The sequence below is a fragment of the Sapajus apella genome, unplaced genomic scaffold, assembly GCF_009761245.1.
Source record: "Sapajus apella isolate SASKATOON/1434 unplaced genomic scaffold, GSC_monkey_1.0 scaffold174, whole genome shotgun sequence".
In the NCBI taxonomy this organism is placed as follows: Eukaryota; Metazoa; Chordata; class Mammalia; order Primates; family Cebidae; genus Sapajus; species Sapajus apella.
In genome coordinates, this window is record NW_022437114.1 from 1,049,160 (window position 1) to 1,074,696 (window position 25,537).

General features: G+C 49.9%; 1 protein-coding gene across 3 annotated transcripts in view; it reads right to left on the reverse strand.

The window, feature by feature from the left end:
- EEFSEC (eukaryotic elongation factor, selenocysteine-tRNA specific) overlaps positions 1-25,537 on the reverse strand; it is a 257,463-nt gene that overhangs the window by 47,549 nt on the left and 184,377 nt on the right. For all 3 annotated transcript variants that reach the window (XM_032267952.1, XM_032267951.1, XM_032267954.1), the window contains 2 exons: positions 18,006-18,662; positions 1,189-1,345 (listed from right to left, as the gene is read on the reverse strand). In XM_032267952.1, the coding sequence (XP_032123843.1) occupies positions 1,189-1,345; positions 18,006-18,662 (814 nt within the window). The remainder of the gene's footprint in view (positions 1-1,188; positions 1,346-18,005; positions 18,663-25,537) is intronic.

Consider the following 25,537-nt stretch of genomic DNA (forward strand, 5'->3'; position numbering starts at 1 on the left):
TGTATCTGGTACAATTGTGCAGGGGATAAAAGGGAGTTGGCGGAGGTGGCACACAACTGAGTCCCAGCTACTTAGGAGGTTGAAGCAGGAGGATGGTTTGAGCCTGGGAGGTCAAGGCTTTAGTGAGCTTTGATTGCATCACAGTATTCTCTTCCAGTGACAGAGTGAGACCCTGTTGCTAAAATAAAGGTAGTGGCTCATGGCCCATTCATATGAACACAGCCTTCAGTCCTCACAGCCCCTGGCGCACGGTATGAGCCCTGGCTCATGTCCTGCACATCTCTCTGCTCAGCACACTTCTCCCAAACACCTGGCTGCCAATGCACCTGGAGCTCATTGTCACCCCAGGGCCTTTGCATTCACTTCCCCCTTGCTGTGGCACGCTTGTTCTGACAACCCATGTGGCTCCCTCTCTCCCTCCATCCTTCCCTGATCACCCTATCCAAAGCAGCATGCTCGGCAATTCCATCCCGTCCCTGCTTTATCTTTCTACCTGGCGCCTATTGCCATCTGACAGGGATTTCTTTAGTATGTTTATTGTTTGCCCCTCCTACAACTGTAAGCTCCATATTTGCAGCACCAAGCACAATGCCTATGATGCAGAAGAACGCGATGCAGTGTAGGCTGAAAAAATAAGGATGAGTTAACTGACAAAATCCAAGGGCTCTCTTTCCAGCAGCAAACACACTCTTGGACGCAGCCCGTGGACAGGCCCAGCATAAACCCAGTGTGAGGTGCTGAGCCTGAAGTTCTGTCCTGGGCAAAGGAGGGGTGGCAACTCACATCCCTGGAAACCCTACTAGTGCCAGGATGGTATGCCAGGCCCCCACTGGTCTCTCTCACCTGTTCTCCTCCAAACTGCTTGTAAGCTCAATCTTACTCCCACCTCCACAGAGAAACCAAGGGGCAGGCCTGAGGCCCCCCCAGATGGTAAATGATGCAGTGGGAACTCAGATGCCAATCTTAATCCTGCTCAGACCAGACCTTCACTGCACGTCCAGGCTCTTCTCAGAACCCATACTGGCTTCCCAGCCAGAGGCCACGCCACCATGAAGGCCAAGTCACCCTGTGTCTCAGCAAAGGCAGCATTAGGAACCTGAGCCAAGGAGCGCTGTCTCAGCACCACCTCTGCCATTTCTCTGTGCCCTGCACAGTGTCCCTAAATCAGGAGGAAGTGGCTGCACTTACCTGGGATGTGGATCTTGAACTTGCCGCTCTGGCCGAAGGCACTGTCGATGATGCCCAGTTCCCCAGTGGACAGGTGCACCTTGAGCCCCACAAAGAGCTGGATGTTGGTCTCCTTTTTGAACAGGGAGCGGCCGATCACACTGTAGTCATCCATTGCCTGTCCCCACACACCCAGCCAGAGAGAAAGGGTATTAGTGGTGCACACTGAAAGAGCTGTGACCATGCCTAGCCCCAGCTCTCCCAGGCCCTAGGCATGGCTGGCTGCTGCCCCTCTAGGAACCCTGTGGGTAGTAGGGCGATGAGTCCACCTAACAGATAATGAAATATTTAGAAGCAGGGCAGAAACCTGAAACTGGCAGCTGCCACATTAACAACGGGCCCCTCAAAACAGGCACACTGTGAGCACTTTCCACAGATAGCATCTCAGTCCCCACAGCAGCTCTGTGGTATCACTTGACAAATGAGGAAATGGAGGCACAGCACAGTTCTGTCATCTCTCCAAGGTCACAGAGCACAGGGGTAGAAGTAGCTTTGAATTCATGCCCCTGTTGTGGTGTCCCCCCCCACCCCCCGTGGGGCTGCCACATGGCCTAGCCTGTCCCCAGGGCACCTGCCTAGACAGCCAACGGTACTCTCCTTGAAGCTGTCACAGACACCCAGGCCACTCTTGAGCCTGCATCCAAGGCCTTCTAGAGCAGACCTCCTTACTCCAATTTCCCCTCCCACAGGAGCCCCTGAGAGCCTGGCCTTTGTCTCCCACCTACTGCACACACCCTTATGCACTTCAGCCGGAGGCTTTACTCCTGCTTACCCTAGCAGTGCCTGGAAGCCCGTCTTGGCCTGGCCCACTTTTCCTCCATAGCCCTAGCTCCCTTCCTTGACAATGCCCTCCCTAGTCCAGGCGGAATTGCTAGTTTCCCCTGGCCCTGCTGGCCATGGCCAGGCCTTTACTGCAGAGCTTGTATCTCCTGCTGGCCACCTTGGCCACTGCTGTCCTTTTGTGGGTGCCCAGGCTGAGAGGAGGGACACACATGTCCTTGAAAAAGTCAGCTCAGTGGAGCCCTGATTTCACTATGAGCTATGTTCATCCTGAATCTTCTCCCCAGAGGCTTGATCAGGGACTGGAAGGGTCACTCCCTCCCTCTGAGCCTCTAGCAGCACCAGCCCAGGTACTGCCTTTGGGATGGCAGCATGGCCAGGTAGCCTTGCCTGCCCCACCCAGCTCCTCACCACCCCTGCTCTGTAGATCCTGCCTCCAATAGCAAACTTTCGTCCCATGATAAGAAGTGCAGTCTGGCAGCTGCTATGGAAATGACCAATGCACATACCATCTGGACCATCAATTTCACATCTAGGAATGCATCCCACTGATGTGCTTGCTGGAGAAGATGTCAGGAGAGGATGGGAAGCTGCCCAAGGTCACTCAGGGCAGCAGTGTTTATAGTAGCAAAAGCTGACAATGACTTAGAAGTCCAGCCTGAGTTCAACAAGTGGAGCATAGCCTCCAGAGATGACGATGTCACCACAGAGGAGAGTGGCAGCGTGTATGGACAGATACAGAAACTCCTAGGGTATTGTGTTTCATGTTAAAAAGCAGAGTGTGAGGCATAGGGCATGCCGCAGGCTGTGTATGGAAGGGGGCAAGGCAGGGCCGGATACACAGAAGCAATCAGGAGAAAGTGATGCCTCCAGGAAAGGGAGCAGGGCGCCTGAGGAGTTCTCACCATATCACCTTTTCACCTTTGGCTACTGAAATACATGAATGCATCACCTACTTACAAATAAATTAACAGAATTAAAAAATATGAAAACAAATCAAGAAGTGCCTTTCTTCTACCCACACACCAGGCGGACCTCCTATCCTCTCCTGACATCTTCTCCAAGGACAGAACATTTTCCTTTGATGGCTTCTGGTCCAGCAAGGGTGACATTTGCAAGCCCTCGTCCCACCCAGGCAGATTTCATCGGTTCTCATGCATCATGATCACCTCAGAGAGAGCTACTACTCAGGCCTCTGCACAGCTAGGCCCTGGGGATACATCTGACTGAGATATAAGACCTGCCCTCCAGCATTGCAGTGGCCAAAAACTGAAAAAGGCACAGAGTTTACTAAGAGCTTGCAACTTACTCAGAGAAACACCTTGTAAGAGGCCCCACCAGGACCAAAGGGATAATACAGGCAGGTGTCCTTAGCAGAGCAGTAAGTTCTCAACAAGTTGATATTAATATTCTTTTATTCCTACAAGAGCCTACCATGAAACAGGCATGTAGCTGTGAACAATCACATGGGCTAGAGGAAGATAACAGCATTCTCCCTCCACCCCACAGCCTACAGCCTTTGCACTACTCAGTGACAGATCCTATGAGCTCCCTGTCTCTGTGCAGCTCCTGATGCCCAGTAGGGCCCAGCCCAGGACAGGCTCAAATCAAGGCCTGGTGCCTATAGCGCCCCCTGCGGCCCATGGCTCTCTCTTCCTGTACTCCAGCCCCGACTCCTCTCCAATCTTCATCCTGCCCTGTCTCTCTTCAGAGCACAGATCGCCACCTGACATTATGTCAATGACCTTATCTGTTTACTTGTTTATTGCTTCCAACCAGGACAGAGGCTCCAGGCAGAAACATGTCCCTCTCCTCCATAGCTACATTCTCTGCACATAAAATAGGCGCTTACTAGCTATTCCTCGAATGTGTGAGCAAATGTTGCGTGAATACATGGCTATAGTTGTTGGTACATTTCCAAGGCTCACTCATGCCTGGAGCCTTTTTTTTTTAAAAAACAGCTTTATTCAGCTATAACTGATATACAATAACATGCACATATTTAAAATAAATAACTGGATAAGTCTAGATATGTGTGTGTGTGTGTGTATATATATATATATATATATATATATATATATACACACATGCCTGTGAAACCATCACCATGATCAAGCTAATGAACATATCTATCACCCCCAGGGTCCTCATAGCCCTGTTATGCATCCCCCCCCATCTGTGTGGTCCTCCTGTAATGCTCATCCCAGCTTGTCCACCAGGGACTCTACCCCCACCCAAGGCCCACCTTGGGCATTTCCTCCTTCAGACAGCTTCCCCGACACTGCAGGCACCTCCTCTCCCCTTGGCCCCCAGGATTGAGCCAAGACTCCTCTGTTCTGAGAGGCTGGCCACTCTACTCTGTCTTATCCCTGACAGCTGACTTGTCTGTTTCCCTCCCCAGACTGTGCGTTTTGCGAGGAAAGGGTTCTGTGTAACTCACGTGGCCCTGACCCACCACAGGCCTGGTGAATGAGCGCTCACTGAGTATGCAGAGGCCAACTGCACTAGTTCCACACATGGAGCCAAGGAGATGCTGGAGGTAGAAATATATTACTCAAGCAGATGTGTCCCAAGGACACGATTCATCTGAGAATGAGCCAATAGCCCAGCCCAGGCTAGTTTCCTCCTGTCTACATGGGAGAACACATTGACAGGGCAGTCCACGTCCCCAGTGCTGGTTCCCTCATGCTAAACACAGCAGGCCCATCGCTCAGACTCCCAGTGGGCCTGGAGGCCTGGCTCCAGGGTAATCAGAGCCTGGGATGGCAGGCATGCTACCTATTAGCCTTCCAGAGGACATTTACTGCATCTTCTCCCTTGCCCCCTCCTTTCTTTTGGCTATAAAATATTAACTTTAAAAAGCTAAATGCCACAGAGACAGCAGAGGATCCATCTTTCCCCAAGCCAGGGCCTTGCAATGAGGGCAGACTAATTTTATTAACTTCAGGGGAACTTCAAAAAGCTTCAGGGCTTTCATGCCAGACAGAGACGACCCCAAAGTTAGTTTAAGTGCTACATAAACAAAGGACTAGGGCCAGGGGAAGCTGAGGGCTCCCAGCGTTCCTTGTTTATGTTCTCATCTGACCTAGTGGGCCAGTGTGCAGGCTGGTTAGCCCCTGGAATCCTGCTGGTGTGTGGTGTGGCTCGGTTCACTGACCTACATTCCCATAATATTGTTTTAAGCATCTGGGATAAGGTGAGGATCGAGTGAGCTTTTTTTGACCTCCTGAGGAGGGACTCTGGGGCTGGAGTGGCAGTTTAGAAAAGATTTCAAGTTCAAAGGGAGTGTCTCTGTCACTCCTGCTCTCTTGTTTTATGGCTTGGCCAGAAGACACAATAGCGCTGAGTGGGTAAAGCCTCTTTCGAACTTCTTTGTCTGCAGTTCCATTTGTGGGGGAGGCACAGGAGGGCAGGAGCTAGACTCGGGAGTGCTGGTGTCTAGTGGCCCCTCACTGTCATTTCACAGCAGCTGGGTGGATCTTTGCATTTGTGTCGGTTCCACAGAGGACACTGGCACTCTGGGTATGGCTGCCCCAGGGGAGGGGAGGCTGGGGCAGCAGAGAAAAGTCAGCAGGTAAACCCTATCTCCCTCTGACTTTCCGGATCCTCCGCATTCTGCTCTCTCACCCCTTTCCCTGCAGCAGGTGAGCAGCGGTGTCCTCAGCCATGTCATGGGTCAGGCACCCCCTATCATTATTTAGTCTTTAGAAAGGCCCTGTTGGGAACAGGAGGCTCAGCAAAGTGAAATGACTTGCTCAAAGTCATGCAGCTAGTGATTAGGGCAATGCCCCATTCCAACTTGGACTGTCTGGATCCAGAGGCTGGTGCTTTTCCTGCTGCACAGAGCCCCCCAAGCAGGGCTGCACTCTGTCTGCCCTGCACAGGAGCCCAGGGGAGGGGAGGGGCCACCGCAGCAAATGACCTTTCTCCATCCTTTGGGCTTGCAGAGCCATGCCATGACTGGCTAGACACAAATGGACTTGGAAGTCTGGCCCAGGGGCACTGGGCAGCCCCATCCCTGCCAGTCCCAGCTGTGGGAAACCCCAAGTCACTACAGAAGACAATCCTCAAGTTCAGGGACCCCAGTCCCCACTGCCAGGTTATTTAGAAAGGAGAAGGAGAGGAGGGAAAGAGGGCAGATCCTGGCCCTCAAGGGGCAGCACTTGTAGTAGGGCCCGAACACATCACCGTCACAGGAAGACTTCCCAGCCCAGTCAGCTCCTGCCACACTGAGAAGGACTGCACTGCTGTTGGAGGGAGGCTAAATTATCCCCACCTACAGTTATAGGGGCCACGAGGCAACCTACCCTTCTTGTGAATTCCAAATACTCAATTTCCAGTGAAATACTCAATTTCACTTACTTAATGTTATCAATAAGTTCTTAGAAACTTACTTTGAACAAAATAACGTACAGCAGGCCCTTAAACAATGTTGCTTCATTCAAAGTTGTTTTGTTATAACATTAATGTAAAAAGGAAATTGGTTTTGTTATACATCCTTTTCCTTAAAACTCGCGGCTTCCAAGAAGCTAGCGACAACGTTAAGTGAGGATATACTGTACAGGTCTCCATAACTGGAAAAAAGTGGGCACACTGGAGATGACAGAAGAGAAAAGGCACAGCACTGTTTGCACCACAGGTTAGAACCTGGACTCTGGAGCCAGACTACCTGTGATCAAATCCCAAGTCTGGGTGCCTAGGGACTCTGGCCAGAGGCCTAACCTCTGTGGGTGCAGGCATCTCCAACCTAATATGGGGAAACAGAGTTGTCGGAGGTTTAAATGGGTGCAGGGGAGCACTTGTAAACAGAGCTGTGTTGGTCTGGCCTCTGCCTGCCCCCTCCCTGGGCAGAGCACTCTCCCTCCCTCAGGATTCCCTCACACACACCACACAGGACTGCAGGGGCAGCAGAAGCAGGGCCTGTGTGCCCCCTAGACTCAATGGCTGTCACCTACATATCTGAGAAGACAATGCTGACTAATGGAAGACCCCCTCCAAGAGCCTGCCGGCGTCGGAATGGACAGATGGCTGTACTGGGAACGGGGCTATGGTGAAGCCTGTGTGCCTGTCTCAGCACAGCAGTGCCTTGCCTACGCCAGATTCTCCAGCTGGATATGGGGAGGGGAGGAAGACAGTCCTGGAAGGCAGGAGCTGGCCTGAGCACATCTTTGCATCTCCAAAACCCACCCATCCAGAAATTACTGCTGTGTGTGCTGGGGGCAAGGACTCAGTGATTGTCTGCTGCATGAAACCTCATTTAATCCAAAGGAAGTCTGGCTAGAAAGGGGGAGACAGCCCTTCCTGTGGGATGTTGTGAAGCCTACATCTTTGGAGAACCTACATCAGGAAGACCAGGGGTCATGATCTGTCCTGGGTGCCAGGAGGTGAAGATGGGGAACATGGCTTTCGTCTGTTCTGTACATCACTAGATGGTATGTGCATGTGTGTGTGATACTGGGTTCTTTACCAAATTATAGACTCTTCCAGCTAAAGGAGAGAGATCTCAGAGATCAGACATAAGCACATCTAAAAAGGAAAGACCTTCAGAGAACAGTTGGAGGGCTTTCATTTTGAAATCAATCATTGTGACGTCAAACCAAAGGCAATGCATGTGGGATCTGCTCAGCAGGCCTTGCTTGTAGGGAACGATGCTGAATCCAGGCCAGAACAGTTACAACAATGGTGCTAAGTGGGATTCTCACTGTTTGCATGAATAATTTGCTCTATTTATTAGCCTTCAGTCACTGGATGGACTGAGCTCCTAAGGAGCAGTCACTGTGCACGTGGAAGTCCAGGTGCTCGCTTACATGCCAGGTGAGTCCCCATTGTCCCTAGCCTTTGAGCAGGGACTTGGCTGCCAGTGTATATAATTATGTCATTACATGTGTGTGTCTCTCTCTTTCAGGGCTAGGCTTCCATGATTAGGCTTGGGAATTGCCCAAATTGTGAAACGAGCATTCTAATTCAAATTGGAGAAGCGATATGAAGCAAGGAAGGCAAACCTGCCGTGAAATGGAGCCATGTGCTGACTCCAGGTCTGTGGTGAGGAGGACCATGTGTGCAGGGTAGGAAGGACAGTAAGGGCTTGGGAGGCCTGACTTCTGACTCTGCCTCTTACAACTCTATGATCTTAAGTGAGGGACTTCTCTGGACCTCAGTTTCTTCCTTGAAAAAGGCCTTTGTTAGGATCAGGGGTGTTGATGTTGATGATAACACCTAAGACTTGACAGAGAATGATGACCCAGAGGAAAGAATCTCAATTAGTGGACACCAAATTGTGGGAAAAGCTGAAGTGAAGAATAAGACAGCATTTAGTGAAGGAGATCTGAGATGCCAGAAACCACAAGATCCAGTTATCTAATCTGCCCAAGAGAAGCCAGAAGGACAGAACATGTACTCAACACCAACCACATGCTCAGAGCTGCCCACAGAGCTCCGCTTCTTTCCTTATTCGCCCCATCAGCAAAGTTCTCTTGGAGGACAGAAACCAGCAGTCCTTGGATCCAATGAGGAACAGGAAGAACTCAGAGGCTGCCTGATTATGGATGAGTCCCTTGAAAATGAGTTGTTAGGCTACTTGAAAGCCACCAGGATTGACAAATTCTGGAAGGGCCCCTAGGATGACGGTGTTCCAGTGTCATCAGAAACTTTTCCCCATGGACAGTGCCTCCTCCTCAGTGCAGGCCATGGTCTGGTGTGGTGGGAAGAGCAGAGGCCCTGAAGTAGCCCAGGTCTTGTCAACTCCTGACCAGCTCTTAAAGAAGAAACAGGTTCTGGGGGAGAGTGACTTGTCCAAGGCCACACCCAATTTGTGCCTGGCTCAGTCCATCAGCTTTCAGAGCTGGCTCTTTCCAGCACATCAAGCTCTCTTGACCCCATGTCTCTATACAGGCAAAAAGCAATTTTCAAAGGGAGGTGAACAAGCACTCCAGCAGCCAAGCAAGATGCTTAGCTATCACACTCTAACACTGGAAGTCAGGAAAAAGACTGAGGGTTTGGGCTGGGACAAGAATATGAGGGCAGCCATTTGATCATCTCCTGGGAAAAAGTGCTTCTCAACCTCTGTTTCAGGGGAATCTCTGTTTTCTCAAGTAGCTTGAGAGCCACTGTGGCCTTCAACCCTCTGGCAGGGACCCAGGGGAGCGAGGGCCAGCAGAACAGGCTGAGTGCCCAGCTAGATCACGGCATGGCTTCCTGCAAGGGCAAGAGGCCTTGGAGCTGACCTGCTAGGGCCCACCAAGCCTGCCTGACCATCCCTGCTCAGAATGAAGGGGACCAAGCTGTACCAGATGCAGGTCATGGGCCAGCCTGCACCCCAGGCCAGCACGATCCCTGGTGCCCTGGGCGCATTTAAGCTGTCGGCAGTGGAGTGGGGCAGAGCCAGGAGCCAGGAGCCAGCGCCACTTGAGACTTCAAAGCTGGCGAGCGTTCCTGATGGCGTCTGCGTGTTTACACTTGGTTGGGTCGATGCTGCCAGTTCCTGTGGCTCAGCCCTAAGGCCTTCCCTGACCGGCGCCAGTAGGTGCCAGACCCAGGATGGCTGTCATGCCTGGTCTTATCCCACCATTGTGGGAGGGGGACAGAGTCTGCTATCACCCCAGCTTGGAATCCAGGTATCTGCATATCCAGAGGAAGGGCCAAATAAATAGTACCAATGATACCCAGTTTACCCAGGGCCCATTCTGTGCCAGGTGGAGCACCCAGCATGTTACATATAGTACCCCCCTTGTTCTTCCACCCCATGAAGCAGTATAAAACTTCAGGTAAGCAACTTGCCCAAAGTCTTGAACCTGCAGGTGGTCCAGCAAGCCTGGGAGCATGGCAGGAGCCTCTGGAACCTGTGCTCCTCCTGTGCTTGGTTCTCTTTTCTCTCCAGCACAGGTCTCAAGATGGGCATCTGCTCTGCCCCACCTACCTGCCTCCCCTGCCTGCCATGCCCTGAAGCCTAACTACCAGCCAGCTAACATGTTAAGGTTGGGTATTGTTTTTATCCTGCAGCTGGTGTGGACCTAAAAGAGATTTCTGAGTAAGAGCTGGCAGGACCCCCTTTGTTTTGCAGAAAATTACCAGGGTGGAGCTGTGCATGCTGCCAGGGGCAGGGAGGGCTATGGCAAGACCCGTGAGAAGGTGGTGCCTTGAGGAGGCGAAGAGGGGCATCCTGGGGTGTGGTAACAGTGAGAAGTCGGCTGTGGAAGCCAGCAGGTGTCGGCTGTGGAAGAGCACTCACTGTCCTAAGCACCAAGCCCTCACCTACCCCACCTCCTTCATGTTCACACAGTCCTGAGAAGGTATGATTGTTACTAGCGGAAAAGCCTGGCTCAGCAGGGTGAGTGGCCGCCAGACCATTGAGTTCTGCGGCTCCAGACAAAGCAGGTGCCCAGAGCCTCAGGACAAGACTCAGATGCAGGAGGGTGGGTGAGAGAGGCTGAGCCTTCCCTCTCCAGGCTACCCAGGCTGGCCCTGCTCCAAGGATTTCTCTAGCACAGGTGATCCGGAACGCCCCCAACCTGCATCGTTCCCCTTGCAGAGCAAAGGGCCTAGCTTCAATGGTTGGCCCTGCTTGCCTCTTTAAGCTCCTTGCCCCTGCCCTCCCAGATGGCTAGGGCCAGACATTGTTTGGCCTCTATGCTTTACAGAAGCAGTCCCTGGACCTAGAATGTCCCTCCTCTACCTTCCCGTTTCCCCCCGCGGCCCCCAGTGTCTGAGCAGTGAGACTTTCAGTCTTACAAGATACAGCTAAAAGGTCACCACTTTGTGCTTTTCCCTCACCAGCCCACTTCCTCCCACCTTGGGAGTTCCTTGTTTCCTTTTCTAGGCCTCTGCATATTCCTCTGAGGTAGGCATGAGTCTCTGTCCTCCACTAGAAAGACCTAGTTTTCTATGAGGCTTTGTAAAGGAGGAGCAGTTGGTCTGAATCTGCATGTGGCTGAGAAGCAAGTGACTTCCTGGGGACAGGGCCCAGTGATTCCAGCTTCAGCTTTTACACATTCTCCACCCCACGTTGTTTTGGCTAGATCTTTGCATATCCAACTTATTATTTACCTAATATTTTTCTTTACATCTGCCTCTACAAAGAAAGGAGACTTCATATAGTACCCTAAAGAGAAGAGTTGCTAGCCATAAACAGAGGAAGTTAGTGGTAAAAGTACATACAACGCCAAAAAAAAAAAAAAAATCCTATTTATATACTATTGCTACCAGAAGGCTCTGGAATCTTGGTCTTGTTTTCTATTTGTTAAAAAGCAGGTTAGCATGTACCAGAGGGGTGTTAAAGGCACCTTTGAACGAAGATTGAAAGAACACTGAAAAAGAGAAAAATGTTATTACTAAGATTCAACATTCTATGACAGTGTGAGAAACAGCCTTAATCAAATGAGGAGCAATTTACTGCTTGTTAATTCCCAAGCCTAGTATACGTGAAATAATGAAAACACACACACACACACACACACACACACTTTGTATCTCTCTTTTTCTCTCCATATCTGCCTATATCTATATCTAACTGCTTTATTTCTAATTTTAGTGGCTCAAAATTTTACATTTAAAATCTATTAGGGTTTTTTCTCTGTGGCCACAAGTACAACTACAGTCTTAGTTCCATGTGGGCATAGATTTTGTCTTTTTTCATTCACTGTTATATCCCCAGCCTTTAAAACAATATATAGTAGATGTTCTACAAATATTTGTCTAATATCAACTGCTGTATATTCAATTTTTGCAAATATTCCACAGGCATAGAAAAAAAATGTATACTCTATTTAAGGAGCGTAGGAGAGTTTACATTTATCCAAAAATCAAGCTTATTGATTATATTCTGCCTCTGTCCTTACATCTAGTAGGCCTGATTCTAAAATATAGACTCTGAAGTGCCACCCTATGATTGTAGTTCCATTTTTTTATCAAGTTGTCTTTAGATTACTATTGTTTTGTTTTTATGTTCGGTGTGTACAAGTTTATAACAGAGCCTTTTATCATTATATGACGTCTGTTTTTACCTTTGTCAGTATTTTTACTCTTAAATTTCACCTTGTCTGAATTTAATGTTGCCATTCATACTTTTTGCCCATCTTCTTATTCTTAATCTTTGCTTACCACTTTAAGTGTATTTCTTTCTTTTTGGGGGGGCAGGGAGAAAGAGAAGTGTATTTCTTATAAACAGCATATAACTAGATTTTGTACTTTAACCCAACCTATCAGTCTCAGCATTTAAATAGAATTTGACCATTCACATTTAGTGTAATGACTGATACTTAATGTTGTTCCTTCTGTTTTTATTGTTTAACATTGTTCCTTTTTCCTTATTTTTGTTGGTTTAATCAATTCATCCCAGTTTTTCCTCTGTGAATGTGAAAGTGCTATTCCACTTTCAATGGATTTATAGTTTCTTTCCCTTTCTCTGTACTCAAAATCTTGCATATATTTCTATATTTTTACTTTGAAACAGGATACCAGCTATTTCCCTTACCACCATATGTTCTAGTAGTCTTTCCTAAATCCTCTCCACAGGAAGACTGGCCATTTAGAACACCTTCACCTCCTTTCTTCTACCACTCAGGTGAGACCTCTGGATGTCTCTACCAATTTACGCTCCTTCTTCTTCTTTTTTTATCTTCTTCCCCCTTCATTAACCCTTTATTACAAGTCACACTCTTATAGAAGTATATGTGGACTTTTGAGAAAAAAATCAAATGTATCCAAGAATAAAAAACGCATCACCCCTCCCATGGCAGCATGGGAGCTCTCTCTCTCTCTCTGCCTAATAAATCGCTTTCTGCTTAAAAAAAAAAAATCACATATAGTAGTATATGCATCCCAGTGTTAGCACCAGAGGCAGTGGGTACCCAAGAAAAAGCCCAATTCCTAAGGACTGCTGCAAGAGTTTAATGCTTTCAGCTGCAGATGATTATTAGAATTTTCCTTGCAGGATGCTCATTCTATTTCAAGAGGCCTATTAACCATTTATATCAGGGGTTGGAAAACTATAGCCAAAGGGTCAAAATCTGCCCATTATGTTTTTGTATGGCCTGTGAGCTAAGAATGGTTTTTATATTTTCTAATGGGTTGGAGAATTTCGAAAGAAGAACTTGTTATATGTGAAAACTATAAATTTTAAATTTCAGTGTTCACAAAAAAAGGTTTCATGGGAACATAGTCATGTCCATTTGTTTACATATTGTCTATGGCTGCCTTTGTGTCACGGTGGCAGAGTTGAGTAGTTGAGTCTGAGACCTGATGAGGTGCTCAGTAAACTACAGATGCCAGTAATACAGTTATAACTTGCAGTACCTTGTCCAGAGACACATTTTATTTATTTATTTTTATTATTGGTGCCTGCCCATCACATGAAAACAAGAAAAGTGGACTTCAAATGTCACACTTTTAAGGCTCAGTGGGTATGAATTATTACTTCATCAAATTACATGGCAAAGCACTGTGCTTGTTATTAGTTGTGTTAATAGAATACGAGATACACTGACATCACAATATTCCCAACTCACAGAAAAACAATGGTCAAAAAAGAGAAAACTTAAAACAGTATATCTCATCATAGCAGACACGCAAAACAATAAAAAATGAGAATGAGGCTCCAACCAAAGTAGGTTTCCGAGTGGCTCATTTGTTAGCCAAGCAGGGAAAGCCATTTACCACTGGTAAGTTAATTAAATTGTGTTTGATTGAAACAGCTGAAAGAAGAATCCAGAGAAAATAAGCTTGTTTAAGATTATTAGATTTGGGGCAAGAGCAGTTGCTCAGGTTTGGCCCATGGGCGATAGTTTGCTCTATGTAATACTAATGAGTTAAGCCACATTTGGTAGGGTACCTGGCCACCTTCCAGTGTGACCCAGTGGCACAGAGCACAGGAAACAAAAACACAGTCTGGCGAGGCTTAGAAATTAGCATCTTCTCTGTTAACTGTCCTCAGCATCACATATTTACATCATGCTTTTATTTTCTTTCTAGACCTTATTATAACCTGAAAGTGCCTAATTTACTGTTCACTACCACTTCCCCTATGAAGACAAGAACTTTTTCTATCCTGTTTTATGCCCAGTGCCTGGCACAAACGTAGGAGCTCAGTAAACATCCGAATATATGAATGAAGGATGCCTTTATAGGAAATGGGCTCAGAAGGCCTATATACCTTAAACCCTCTGGTGAAAGTGCTCACTCAACACATAGGTATAGAGCCAGGGTCTCCCTTTGTGATGAACTGAGATAGCTCAGAGGCCCAAGCCCAGATTCTCAGAAAGCTAACTGTGCTTGCAGAGTAGATGTGCTTGCCTTGCCCCGTATCACAGAGCAAAGGCTGGGTCCTGGCTGACCATGGTGGTGGAGATTCTGCCCAAGAGACCAGATTTTACCTTTTCAAGATTCTCTGATCTTCCAGTAACTTCTCTGAATAGAAGCATATCCAGGAAGCTGAGTGGTAGCTGTGACTTACTCAGGAATTTTTGGAGTCAGCCAAGCACGGTGGGGAAAGATGAGCACAGGGCACTTCTCTGGCTCCTGTGCTGGACAGTCACACCCATGAACCCGCCTGACTCTTAGCCCCTCCCTCTTCCACCAACCCTGGGTGGCTCCTGATAGGGTCCAGGAGGATTGGCTCCTGTGCTTCAAAGAGAAATAATGGAAAAAAGAGTGGACCCACGCTCCAGGGGTCACTATTTTGACTCTAAGAACTTAAACATTAAAAATGATAAAACAGTAAGGACACAGTAGGAGTCAAGCACTGATCTCAGAACCTTACGTGCAATCTCCTGTCTCACCTTCATCTAATCCTGGTGCAGCACTGTGAAAATTCCCACTTCACATGGAAGTCTCACGGCCTGCCCAAATTTTCACACTAGGAGGTGGTAAGGCTAGAGTAAAGCCCAGGCCTGCACACTGGACCAGTCTATCACATGGCCAAGCCCCTGGTCAAGCAAGATGATCTGAAAATCTCTGGGTGATCTGGGGCCTACTCAAAGCAAACAGGGCTGCCCCTTTGGGACAAGCCCAGCTGATCACTCAAAACTACACTAGGAATGCTACCATCCTGTTTCACCTGATGGGAGTTGGCTCTTACATATGAAACCACAAGCTATGATGGCTCTTTCTAAACAACCCAGTGAGGTCAAGACCGTCCTTCAAAGGAATGAACAATTGAGATTAAATGGCTGCCCAAGGTGTACAAGCTGTTTTGTGGTACATCCAGGGCTTGAGCCTACTCTGTGTGATCTCCAAGTTCAACCTTACCAAGAAGGAAAGTCTCCCACCAAGGAGATTCCAGCTTTTCAAGAGAATGCAGACTCGTTTGACATACTGAATCTGTCTGACAAGTGGCAAGAATCTGTCTGACACAGTGGAAACATCACGACTCAGAGGACAGCTAGTGGCGAGTTCAAACTTCAGCTTTACTACCCTGTGGCCTTGGGTAGGTCACTTCACATTTCTCGAGCTGGTTTCCAGTCTGGCTGCCCTTGGGAAGGGGGCCTGGGTTCAGAATAGAAAGAAAACTTCCTTACACTGAATAATTGTTGTCTGGTTTGAAATCTTTTACCATGTGCATATATTACTTTTCCTAAATATTTGCATATAATTTGATTGATTTAATTGGGGAAAAATGTACATAGGAAAAATAATGACCTCTTCTTTGGGTTTATTAAAAGGTTTCAAAATAAAGTGTGCAGCTAGTAAAGGCACACAGTATGTGCTAAATCAACAGGGTGGTGATGGGGTGGAGGGAAGTGAGAGGCAGGCTCATTCCTGCCCTGAGGCCAGAGGCGAACATGTAGCACAGAAGCCCCAGCCTACAGCCAGCCCCTAGCATTAAGGAAGGTGCCCATTAAGCTAGAGTCTCAGGGGCCTGTGAGTTGGGGGAGATGACCCTAGCCTGGACACCCATGCCCTTTCCTCTCTTGTGGAGCCTCAGGAAGCCCCTGTGCCCTGACCAAAGCCCTGGGGTCATAGGATCTCACCTCTGCACACATCTACAGTCACCCCATGCAGCTGTCCCTGGTTAGAGGAAGCCTGTCTCTGCTCAGGGTCGTCTGTGTGGGATTTGGACTCAGCTTCTGTAGACTGCCTATGGTTCTTGTGCTTCCACTTCCAGCCTCCCCGGCCTGAGCAGGAAAAGGCTGGTGGCCCCAGGGATGCCCCAGGTTGGTGGCAGGGCATAGGTCAACATGTCTCCTGGCCCCTCCTTCAGCCCTTCGAAGGCATGAGTCATTTTGGCCGTATGTTTACTTGCTCCTCATAGATCCTCCCTCCCAGTTCTCAACGGAAGTGACTGTTGCACTACTGCTGACAGGCCTGAGTGGGAGCAATTAGACCCAGGAGCCACACCAATTGGGACATTACTCTCTCATAGATATTTTACTGTAGAATAATTGTACTCCAAACACTGCTAATAAATCAGGCTAGACAAACGAGTGACACACACTTTATCACCTTCATCTTCAATCAGCATCTTGGGACTGGCCTAAGGCTGATGGAGCTCTGAACAGGCCTCAGCGGCCCCACAGAGCTAACGGTCCAAGCTCTGGGTCTGGGGAAGGGAGAGGATGGGGTTGCTCCTCAATCCACCCCTTGAGGGCAGGTCTAGGTACAGGGGCAGGAGAAAAAGAGGGCCAGGGGGAACACCCAGGAAGAACCTGAGACAAGGAGAAGGGGAGGGGAAGGGGTTGCAGTGACAGAGAATCCCAGAGGAGAAAACTCAGGGATCTGAAGAGGACAGAGACCTAGAGGGGAGGGTGGGGGGTGGAAGCCCATCACATGTGACACTGTGGACGGGCCAGATGTTGTGCTGGCACCTGCACTAAGCCCAGGGGACCTCATCAGGCTCCTGTGAGGAACTGAGGTACTTGCTGAAAGTCTCAGGGCAGACCCCTCCTGCTAGGAGCCTGAGCCCCTAACAGTGGGGTCGCCAGCACTCTGTGCTCTCTGAGTCAGTCAAAACCCAGTCATGTCCCAGGACAGCTACTGCTGACCTGCTTGGGCCCACAGTCAGGGAGCCAGCCACAAGAGACAGTGAGGTCTGGCTGTCCATCTCTTCCACCTTCAAGGCCTGATGGGCATGGATTCCCACTTGGTGCTGTGTGGATAGCTGCTGGGGATGGAGGCCCCATGCGAGAAGGTGATTCCACTACTTCAGGGGAGACCATTGTGTTCTGTCCTCCCAGTGGCAGCCCCATCCCAATCGGCACTGGGCCCAGGTTACGAGGTATCACAGGACCAGCTGAGGGAGGCCGAGGGCCCAGTCAGGGTCTCCTGGGATGGAGCAAACATCACCCTGAAAGCCCAATGCCCATGGTCACCCAGCAAGGCACAGCCAAGGCCTCATCCTACCTCAACTAGACTGGCTCACCCACATGCCTAAGGCCAGCATCCAGCAATGATGAACTTTAGGCACCCTAGGTAGCCAGGGGCTGGACCTCCCACTGTGTCAGCTTCCTGTACCTTCCTTCCTCTTGCTCTCTGGCACCCCTTGCCACCACTAGCCCCTTCCCCTCAGTCCACAGGTGATGAAAGACCAGGTCTGACACAGCTGATGGGCAGTGTTTTCCTCTGGACAAGGGGCACATGGGCAGCCCCCCAGCCAGATGGAGGTATGGTGCCCACCAAGGGCAAGAGAGTGGGGCCTGGTCTGGGCAGCAGGCCAGGGAGGCCAGTGCTAACCGTTGCCATCTGACGCTGGCTGTGGGGGAGCCCAGACCTGCTAAGACCCATGGGGCCATCTCCACCATGTAAATAAGTGGGGGTAGGATAGCTGGGTGGGATTGGGTGCAGTGGGAGTCCTCCTGCCCAGGTGCTGGCCCTGGCTTTGTGACTAACCAGCTGAGAGAACTATGCCCATTTGACTACTCTGGGCGTCAGGTACCTTGTCCAGAAACTACAGAGGTTGGCACCAGAAGGTCTCTGAGGGCCTTTGGCTCTCATCACGGATGTCAGGCGGTGGATCCTAGCCACCCAAGCAAGAAGGGAAGGGGTGTGGGGCCAGGCAAGGGCATGCTCACCCGCTCCACGAGGCCATGCTTGTGCTTCAGCTTGTACACCTTTAGCCTGGGCAGGAAGCTGTCGGCATAGTTCCTGTCCTCCAGCCCATGGAGCAGGATGCCATGGAAGGCCAGTCGGCATGTGTTGGCATGAATGTCCGCATCTAGCCTGGAGCCAATCACCAGGCATAGCCGAGGACAGGTGACGGGCTTCTCAAACTCTACTAGGGCCCACTGCTGCCGAGGGCAATGGCCCACTGTGGCCTGGCCAGCCTTCTTGTCGGCCTCATCATTGTCTGTCACTGCTGATGCCAAATCCTTGCATAAGTACTGCTCCTGGAAGAGGTATTCTTGAGTGAAGTCGAAGGAGTCCAGTATAGGTTCCTGGTCAAAGTTATCTGGAGCAGGGGTGAAGAACATCAACTTGCCCATGACTGTCTCATGGCCCACTGTAATGTGGAACTTGGCCTTGGTCTGCAGGGGCCCCCGAAAATATGGTATCTTTTCCACAGAGATAAGGGCTGCGTGGACAGTGTGCAGGGACTCAGGGGCACACACCAAACCGCGCTCCAGCAGCTTGGGGTCAAACTGGGTGACACAGATGCCCAGCCGGTCTCCTTGCATGGCTGAAGTGATGGGCATATGGAACATCTGCATGGACTTCACCTTCTTCACCACCTGATGGGGAGCGAATGAGAAAGCACATGAAACCAACAAGCCTTGGGGCTGTGGGGAGGATAAGGGAGCTGCAGCTAGATAATCCTGTCCCCGTGCTCACTACCACCTGCAGGGACTGTGAGGACCAGCCAAGGGTGCTGGGGCCCAGGCAGGCTCTCCTAGACCAGAGCAGGCACCACACTGAAAGCAAAAGGCCGAGAGCCACCAGCAAAGCAGGGCTGGGGCCCCACTCTCCAAGACTCACTGCTTTTCCAGGAGGAAGGCAGGGGTCATAGCAGCCAAATTCCTGACTACCTTAGTTCCCTTCATCCCTGCCCCAGCCCAGGCTCTAGTCCCTTCCATCAACCAGGCAGGCACTTTACAGCCCTCTGTTCAGGTCTGCCTGCCTCCTCCCCTCAGAATGGCCTCCTCAGCTGCTCAGCCTGCCAAGCTATGCCCATCTGCCCTCTAAAGCCTGGGACAAGCACTACTGCTCTGGAAAGCCTGCCCCAACCCCAGTGGCAGAACTTGTCCCTGACTCCTTAGTGGTAACCCTGCCCCTCTGAATCCCACAGCCTGTGCAGTCGCTGTCTATTGTGTATCTGCTGCCTGCTGGCCTGTGGGTGGCCTAGAGCAGGAACTCTCTTCATTCATTCAACTCATATTTCCAGAGTGCCTACTGTGTGCCAGGCACTGTTCTAGGGGAAGAAATAGAGTGACCTCTGTTTGCAAAGAGCTTAATATCTAGAAACAACAGCAACAACAAAATTACAAACATAGGAAAAATTATATATATTAATTCAATCCATATCAATATAAATATATAACTTACATGCCTGCAAATATATATTATTTAATATAATTATGTTAAATTATATATATATATATTTTTTATATATAACAGACAACATACGCTATAAAGAAAACAATGCAGGGTGATGTGATAGAGATGGCCTGGGTAGTGTAAGGGTCTCGCAGAAGTGAGTTTGAGCTTAGACTTTAGTATAAAGCAGCCAGCTGCATGAGGACCCAAAGAAAGACAGCTCTAAATAGGGGAACTGGTAAGTACAAGCCCTAAGAGGGCAGCAGCTTGGTGAGTCTGAGTATGCATAGAAGCAGGAGGGCTGCAGCAGGGGTGGGGAGGTATACAGCAGGGAAGGAGGCTGATATGGTTTGGCTGTGTCCCCACCCAAATCTCATCTTGAATTGTAGCTTCCTTAATTGCCATGTGTTGTGGGAGGGACCTAGTGGGAGGTAATTGAATCATGGCGGCATGGGGTACCCCCATACTGGTAGTGAATAAGTGTCACTAGATCTGATGGTTGTATAAGGGGAAACCCCTTTAACTTTGCTCTCATTCTCTCTCTTGCCTGGCACCATGTAAGACATGCCTTTGGCCTTCCACCATGATTGTGAGGCCTCCTCAGCCACGTGGAACTGTGAGTCCACTAAGCCTCTTTTTTGAAAAAATAAATTACCCAGTCTTGGGTATATCTTTATCAGCAGCGTGAAAACAGACTAATACAGAGGTCAAGGCTCGGGCCCCACAGTAGAGTCCAAGGCCCGGAAGTCACTGGAGGAGTTTAGGCAGAGGAGTAACTTGATCTTATCGCTGTTTCTAAAATATCACACTGACTACTATACTGGGCAGATTTCTGCATTCACAGTTTGTAAATCAAGAACAGACATAGAAAGTCTCCAGTAATGAATGGACATTCCTACCTATGATCCACTGTCTCTGAGATGAAACTGTGTTCATAGATTTTTGTTTAATGAAGCAGAGAAATGTGTAATGTATTTCAGAAAATCTGCCATCAAAAATAGTTAAACTAAAGAGAATTTTGACACTTAGGTTGCAAGCGTCCGTGTCTACCGAGTCGGGGTATGCGGACACTCACTTTCTCCCTGGATAGAGGGAGAGTGTGTTACTAATGGCCCATGAGCCCAGGACCTTTCCTGGAGAGCCATAATACTCTAGTGTTTGTTTAAAGATCATTAACTACCTAACCAGAGGTCAGGGGGCAGAGAAAGTGAGACGCACGGTGTCAGAAGCCACAGCCAAGATCAATCACAAAGAAACAGAAAACATCTCTGAAATGGTCTGAAAAAGCAATGGGAGAATGAGATTTTTGGGAACATTACTCAGAGTCACTGGAGAATATCACCTTACACTAAGCATTGTCTGCCTAGTGAGGCGGGGCCCAGGTCACAGCTCTTCCCTCCCAGGCGCCTGCAGCAGCCTGTGCAGCTTTCTAAAATGTTTCTCTGATGATGCAATTATTTGTCACCAGCTCCTATGTGGGCTCCCATCGTCTACCTCATGGCTTTCAAAGCTTGTCATGGTCCTGCCATGAGCAGGAAGATCCTCTGGTTAGTTGGAATTCTATGGGGACTCCCTGTGATGGGTAGGGGTCTCCTGGTACCCCCTTCAGCGCCCCACAAGGCACTCCGCTGAAGAGCCTTACTCACAGGGCCGAGCACCCGCTCCTTAACTTGGCCACCAGGAAGCCTCCACCATGCAGCCCAACTCCACAGCCTTTTCAGCCCCACATTCTCCCCCACCCTGAAACCGCAGCCAAGGGACTCTTGAACAATTCCTTGCACACGCTGTGCTTCTGAATGTCTCTGTGCTTTGCCCCTGTGGCTTCTCCCTAGAATTTCTTCCACTGGCAAATTCCCATTCATCCCTAACCTCTGCTCCCATGGACCTCCTGGAAGGGCTACCCTGACTCCACACACAGCTGGTCACTGGAACCTGACTCACTGTTTGGTCACCACTGCTTTACAGGTCAGCCCCTGCCTCTGTGTACCGACAGATTTAAATTATATATGAAACACCCATGAGCCCATTGACCCCTCCACCTCTGAACTACACTATTGACAACTCATGCCTACCTGTGTGGTCCTTCCTATCCAGCTCCGCCACCTTCCCCAGCGGGAGGGAGCCACTGCCTTGAATTTGGAATGCAGCATTCCCTTTCTTTTTATACACACGTGCGTATGATTGTGTAGAGGCTAACTACATATGTAGCACACATGCCTAATCAGTAATTTGCTTTGTTTTGTAAGTTTTTGAACTGTATGAATGAGGCATTGTGCCAGTTATGATACTAAAAATCTGTGCACATCGTGCGTGCACCTGTAGCTCATTTGCTGCTAATGCCATCTGCCGTACTTTGTGTAGGTAGGACGTAGCAACCTGGGTTCCTATCGATGTGCACTGGGGGGCGTTTCCAGTTCTTTGCTGGAAATACTGCAGTGAGTTTCTTCTGTCACAAAGATCCTGCACAGGCACAGGTGCAAGGGCTTCTGGAGTTGTGGGCACAGTTTCTGGAGTTGAACTTCTGGGTTACAGGGTGAGTGGGTGTTCAACTTTGCTAGGTAGATAAGTCAACTTCCACCAAGAAAGCCCAAGATACCCCATCGATACACATCTGCTCCAACATTTGGCATTACCAGATTTCTTAATTTTGGCCTATCAAATGTGCATCTCTTCCCTGCTAAATCAATCCCAAGACAAGGACTGTGGTCTCCCTACTGCTGCATCCTCGGTGCCCAGCACAGGGGCTGCTGAGAAACTTGCTTCTGACAGGTCTAGATAAATGCCCAACCCCTCTGAAGAGAATGACTGCATCAGGTTCTGGAAGAGAAGTTCCCCTTGTGGCAAAATCATACCTGGCAAAGCACCAAGCTGAGATTCCAGACCTGCTGGGGCTTGAGCGAGATCCTTGTGTTTATGAGCCTTCCTGCGAGAGAGGGCGGCCAGGGGCCTTGTGCTGCCCTGACGCCCCCTCCCACTCCTCCTCCCCATCAAGCCCAACGCCAAGCAGGCTTTATTCAAAGCATGTTCTCTTTTCAACAGGGCTTATGTTCTCAGGACGAAATCATAAAGAATGCCTTACCAGGGCACCATGAAGAGCACAAAGATAAATAACTGTGCAAATCAAGATTTTAAGGGCCTAGACAGGAAATTGTGAAGCAGATAAAGATGGGGACAGGGCGGCATGGCACTCCCGTGGGTTCTCATAGGCGCATGCAGACAGCATCGCCACACAGGGTGGTCAGCGAGCCCATGCTCACTGAGGGGCGCTTCAGAACAGAAGACCCATTTAGAACACCAAAGATAAAGAAAAGGAGATAATTTTACCAACCTAAGAATGAGAAAAACAGGCTTTCCTTTCAGTCATTTATCTTCTAGCCAACTTTGAGGGCCTCTCTCCATCTACTGAATAACTCACTTCTCAAATATTCGCCAATAATGTCCACGGGGCACAGCTGAGGTAGCGCACACACATTCTCTCAACATGTGGGTAGCAACCTTCTCTCAGGTGCCAGTTCCAGGCCCTGGAATGCCAGCAGAGTGAGCAAAACAGACAGTTTTAGACAGCTGGGTTCTAAAGTCTGGTGGCTGCTAGAGAAGAAAGATGTTGATTAGATCACCACTGAATACACGAGGAATTATGAAACTGGGGGAGGTGCTATAAGAAAAAAGGACAAGTCTCTATGAAAGCGAAAAACTAGGAGATCTAATTCAGCATAGGTAGTCAGGGAGGGCTTCCCTGAGGAGGTGGCATTACGGCCAAGACCAGATTGGTAATGAACCACCTGTAGGGATTCCAGGCAGAGAGAAGAGCACAGCAGGCCTAAGGCCCTGGGCAGGGGAAGAACCAGGCCCCTAGTGGAACTGCAGGTGGCAAGGCTGGCTGCAGTGGAGTGGTCCAGGGAGACAGCAGGTTGGAGACATGGGCCAGCCACTGTCGCCATGGGACAAAGCACCAGGAAGCCACCAGTGGTAGGGATGGCAGAGGAATGACACCCGCCAGTTTGCAGTTTTAAAAGATGCAAACTGGCTACACAGTGTGGAGAATAGATTCAGGGGAGGTGGAGAAATAAGAAAGGAAACATGGAAATTAGCAAGGAAGATACTCAGAGTTCAAGACATATTTTGGTGGTGACAGACTAGATGTGGGATGAGGAGAGGCTGGTGTGTAAAAAACAGCACCCAGGTTTCTAGTTTGAGGATCTGCCTCATGCTAGGTAGGAGAAGGGAGGAGCTGGCTCAGGGGAGGGGAGCTGGGAGCTCTGCAAGTAGGAGCTGTCTCTAAGGCTGCCGTAGAAACAGACGTCCGAGTTCCAGGGGAGTTGGAGGCCAGAGCTGGGAGCATACAGACTTACACCCAACTGCCTCCTTAGATGGCTAATAGGCATCCCAGCTTACTAAGCCCAGAATCTAAAGTCTCCTTCAACCTTCTTCTCCAGGGCAACGCTCAGATGTCAAGGGAAAAGCCAGTGCTCCCACCCACCCAGACTCTCCTTGTCTTCTCGTAGCCGTAACCAGCCATCAGGAGATGGGGTCCGCTCTACCTTCCAAGCAGGTCCAGTGCCTGACCCTTCCTGTCCCTGCACTGCCCACCCTGGTCCCCGCCCCCCCTGGCTTGGATCGATGCCCTCTTCCCTGCAGCCTGTTCTTCCAAGAGCAGCTTAAACACAGGTGATGTGACCCTGGGGTTTGCCTCCAGGCTCTCTACTGCCCTCCCATCTCACTCTGTAAAAGCTGAAGTCCTTTCTAGGACTCACAAGACCCCACAACCTGGCCCCCGTGATGTCTCTGACTTTATTGGCTGTGACCCTCCCACCCACTGTTAACATCCCTTCAGTCACATGGCCTTGCTTCCCGTTCCCTGAATGTGCCAGGCATGCTCCCGCCTCGGCCTCTGCACCTGCACCTCAGACACCAGCTATCTCTCTTCCTCACTTCCTTCCCATCCCTGCTCAGATGCCACTGTATCACAGCCCCTCCTCAGCCACCCAGTGAGAGATAGGTACTGGCCTATCCCCACCACTCTCTAGCGCCTTGCCCACTTGGTTTTTCATCACAGAGCTTCCCATCACTTGGCATCCCTTTGTTCACTGGCTGTTATTTCCACACTGGAATGGAACCTCCATGAAGACCAGGGTTTGCTTTGTTTTTCTCCATTTCTAACTACAGTGCCCAGCACCATCCCTGGAATGTGGAAGGCCTCAATGCAAGTGGGAAGAGTAACTGAAGGAGCCAAGCCACACAGGCCCTCTCTTGGGGAGCTCCTCCTGGGCCTGGGCTCCACATCCATAGCTGCAGGAAGAGGGTGGGCCTGGGGGCTGGCCAGGTCCTCAAAGGCTCCACACAACCCCAAGGGTAAAGAGTCTTCCAAATGGGAGGATAGGACTGGGGCCTGCTGCCCAGGGGCCTCCGGTGTCCCAGGCGGGATACGCAGTGAGAAGGGCAGCAGAGAAGGCTGGGGTGGAATGGGGAGAGGTGCTGCTGCCCTATACCACCAGGGTGGCCCCCAGGAGGCCCGTGCCCTGAGCCCAGCACCCCAGAGGGCATGGGTGGCTGCAGAGGCTTTCCCTCCCATCCTTCCTGTCCCTCCAGCACCAAGCACTTCTGAGGAAGGAGGGAGGGAGGAACACATCAAGCAAGCAAACACTTTTTAAAACTCAAGTTCATGCTTGCTAAGCAGTTTGGTCCTTTCTGATTAACAAAGAAGCTCTGCCATCCTCTGGGTCAGTTATTCTTCATAAAAACCCCACAGGCAGGTCAATATTTTGACATTCAATTTTATGGATGAAGAAACAGGTTTTTGATGTCTCCAAGGTCACAAAGCAAATAGGCTGAGACTTGGGACAATAAACGCTGGGACTGCAAGGCAGGCCTGATGTTCCACGGCCTTGGCTCTGACAGCCGAGCAGAACCACACCCTACCCTGCCAGGCTTGGGGCTCAGCCAGTCCGGGTGCTGGCAGCAGGCAGCTGTGGCTCCTGGGTGATCGACCATGTAGAGCCCACACAGCCTGAGCCCAAAAAGACGGCTCCTGGGGCAGAAGCAGAGAGGGAAGACTCCAGACGGGAGACTCCAC